Raw genomic sequence first — 2,703 nt, 5'->3', positions numbered from 1 at the left:
GGGGGGGATTTGGATTACTTTCAAATAACCATATACTTTATACATAATAACCTTAAAATGAATACTGTTTGAGTTATACTAAAATGGAGTTTTATTTCAATCGTAACTAATATAAAAAGAAACAAATCTTGTGAAATAAAAATTAAATTTGATGTAGCCAAATAAATAATGACGGCAGGCGTGGTACGCTATTTGTTTAGCTAGCTAGTTAGGTATCGTTAGGATCATACATAATACATGAGCACACACAAATGTTTTCTATCCCAACTGAAGAAAACGGTATAAAAGGCGGTAAGTGCGATCCAACCGTCAGTCTTTCATTGCTGCAATAGAAGGTGAGCATCATACTCATATCTAACCCAAATATAGATAAGTACAGTATAACCATACTTTATAATGTTGTTTAAGTTTACGTAGAGCTTTACATCCACTGGACTGGTAGGAGGACTTTCAACTATTAAATAGTTATTTTTATTAAATTAATAACTCTCAACTAATGATCTAAGTACTTTCAGACGGGTCATTCTTGCAAATGACCATAGGTAGATTTAACTAGAATTATTGCATATAAATTACAGCTTAAATGTTAAAGGATGAATCTTTATTATGTTAATGTTATGTCGGCTTTCATTAAAGACGGCGGTTTCAAATCCGAAGCCACTAAGCCAGAAATTGAACTTGAAAATGTATTCGAAAATTAGCTTGCTTGAAAAAACATTTTGAATCTCTTTTGTAATCTCATTTACCTTTAAATCCTTCGAACTAACGTTGAAATATCCGGAAAGCTGCACTATAAAACAGAAAAATTATTTGTGAACTTCGTAAGTCTCTCAAATATTTTTTTTTAATCTGAATATAAAAAAAATTATATCTCTTGACTAATTACAACGTGTTTCATCGTTTCTCTGGAGCAAAGAAGTTGAGTTTAGGCCATCCCACTTAAGGAGTCATGATAAATTGAAGAGTTGTATCGTGGTTCTTCCTTGTCTCACAGATTAAATAGAATGTAAAATTCAGTCTGATATGGTTTTAGTTTATTTAATATTCACTAATACTATGATTGGAATTGGGAAACTTGAGGTAATAAATTTATGTTTCATTTCTTAGGACAGCCCGGAGAACATGGATTTGAAAGTTTTACTATACAGTGCTCTCCTTTGTCATGCGGCAGTGGTAAGTATCTTGTTGAACTTTTTTTTTTTATACGTTAATAAAAAATATACATATTCGTTTAAAAACACATATGAGATATTTTACATTGTGCAAATTCTTATCATTTCTAGAGCGCGCAGTCTCCTGCCAATCAACGCGCTAACGCCAACACGAGGAAACTGTTGACAGCTCTCAGCAGTCTGGGAGGCCGGGTCCTTTCTGGAGCCTTCGGCGGTTACACTAATGTCGGCGATGAGAACGGTTTCTCCATGGGGCAAGCCAACCAGATACAGCAATTGACCAAGAAGTTACCAGCCGTCTACGGAATCGACTGTGCCCCCGGTTGGAGCACCACAGCAGATTTCAAGGAAGCGGACATCATTGAGTGCATGAACATGCAGGCGGTCGAGTACGCCAAGAAGGGCGGTATCATCACTGTCAGTCATCACTTACCGAACCCTGTCTTTGCAGGAAATAAGGCTAACGGAGAAGGAGCTTACAAAACGGCAATATACAACAACGATTATGCCGCCATTCTGAAGGAAGGAACACCTCAAAGGAACAGGTGGTGGAACATGATGGAAAAGATAGCTAAAGGTCTCCAAGGGTACAAGGATCGCGGAATCACCTCACTCTACCGTCCGCTCCACGAGATGAATGGAGACTGGTTCTGGTGGGGAGCACTGAAAGACGAAAGTCAAAACCGGGAAAGACAACGCCTCTACAAGCTCCTCTGGCAGGACCTCTTCTACTTCATGCAAAAGAAGGGTTTGGACAATCTCCTTTGGGTATGGTCACCCGATCATAGCAGACAATATAAAACCGATTACTATCCTGGCAATAACTTCGTCGACATTGTTGGCTTGGATGCTTACACCGATAATCCAGATAACATTAACGGCTACGATGAGATAACTCGCCTAGGAAAGCCTTTCGCCCTCGCCGAAGTCGGACCTAGTACAACCAATGGGCAGTTCGATTACAATTGGTTCATCAATTCAATCGTTTCTAAGTACCCGAAGACTGTTTACTTCATGCCTTGGAATGCTGGATGGAGTCCAGTAAAGAACAAGAACGCTTGGGGAGCTTACAATAATGCTAAGGTTGTGAACTTGGGTGGACTGAAAGTTCGCTAGAGCAATTTAATCTCAGCCACTAACAATAATAATTAATAAGCTTATTTCTGTATGCATCACTTATTTAAACTTCTTGTCAGCTATTAAAACAATAATGTTGTAACTGCATTTAATTTTGTTTCCCTTCATACCATAATGTGTTAAAACATTTTTTATAAACATAAAGAAGTTCTCAATTTTATATTTTTTAATTTTTTTTTTCATTAGTACATTTTACATTATATAGGATTCAAATTTCTATGACATCGGTTTCTTGTTGCATTATTGTACTGTATTGTTCATTGCGAACTTTAATTAAATAAAATAAAACAGGGGAGATAATAAAGGTATTTTATCATGTTATGATGGCTAGGGATATTTTGGTTTACTTAGGATACCAAGGGATAGGGGCCCCTAAATACTAAAGTTTATCTCG

At 37.0% G+C, this 2,703-nt stretch overlaps 1 protein-coding gene across 1 annotated transcript; it reads left to right on the top strand.

Annotated features, from left to right (window-relative positions):
* Nucleotides 1-313: 313 nt before the first annotated feature.
* Nucleotides 314-2,396, top strand: LOC106689096 (mannan endo-1,4-beta-mannosidase-like). The gene is made up of 3 exons (XM_014433877.2): nucleotides 314-335; nucleotides 1,108-1,173; nucleotides 1,284-2,396. Exons 2-3 carry the CDS (start codon nucleotides 1,123-1,125, stop codon nucleotides 2,286-2,288), a joined length of 1,056 nt encoding a protein of 351 aa, XP_014289363.1. The 5' UTR covers nucleotides 314-335; nucleotides 1,108-1,122; the 3' UTR covers nucleotides 2,289-2,396.
* Nucleotides 2,397-2,703: the final 307 nt, after the last annotated feature.

The sequence above is a fragment of the Halyomorpha halys genome, unplaced genomic scaffold (genome assembly GCF_000696795.3).
Source record: "Halyomorpha halys isolate HHAL.00 unplaced genomic scaffold, Hhal_1.1 Scaffold1278.1, whole genome shotgun sequence".
NCBI classification, from domain to species: domain Eukaryota; kingdom Metazoa; phylum Arthropoda; class Insecta; order Hemiptera; family Pentatomidae; genus Halyomorpha; species Halyomorpha halys.
Note: the sequence above shows the minus strand (reverse complement) of the source record. Positions and strands in the feature narration are given on the sequence as shown.

Coding starts and splice junctions, on each gene's coding strand:
- LOC106689096 (XM_014433877.2), top strand. CDS start 1,123: ATGGATTTGAAAGTTTTACTATACAGTGCTCTCCTTTGTCATGCGGCA. Junction 1,174..1,283: donor TCCTTTGTCATGCGGCAGTG/GTAAGTATCTTG, acceptor TATCATTTCTAG/AGCGCGCAGTCTCCTGCCAA.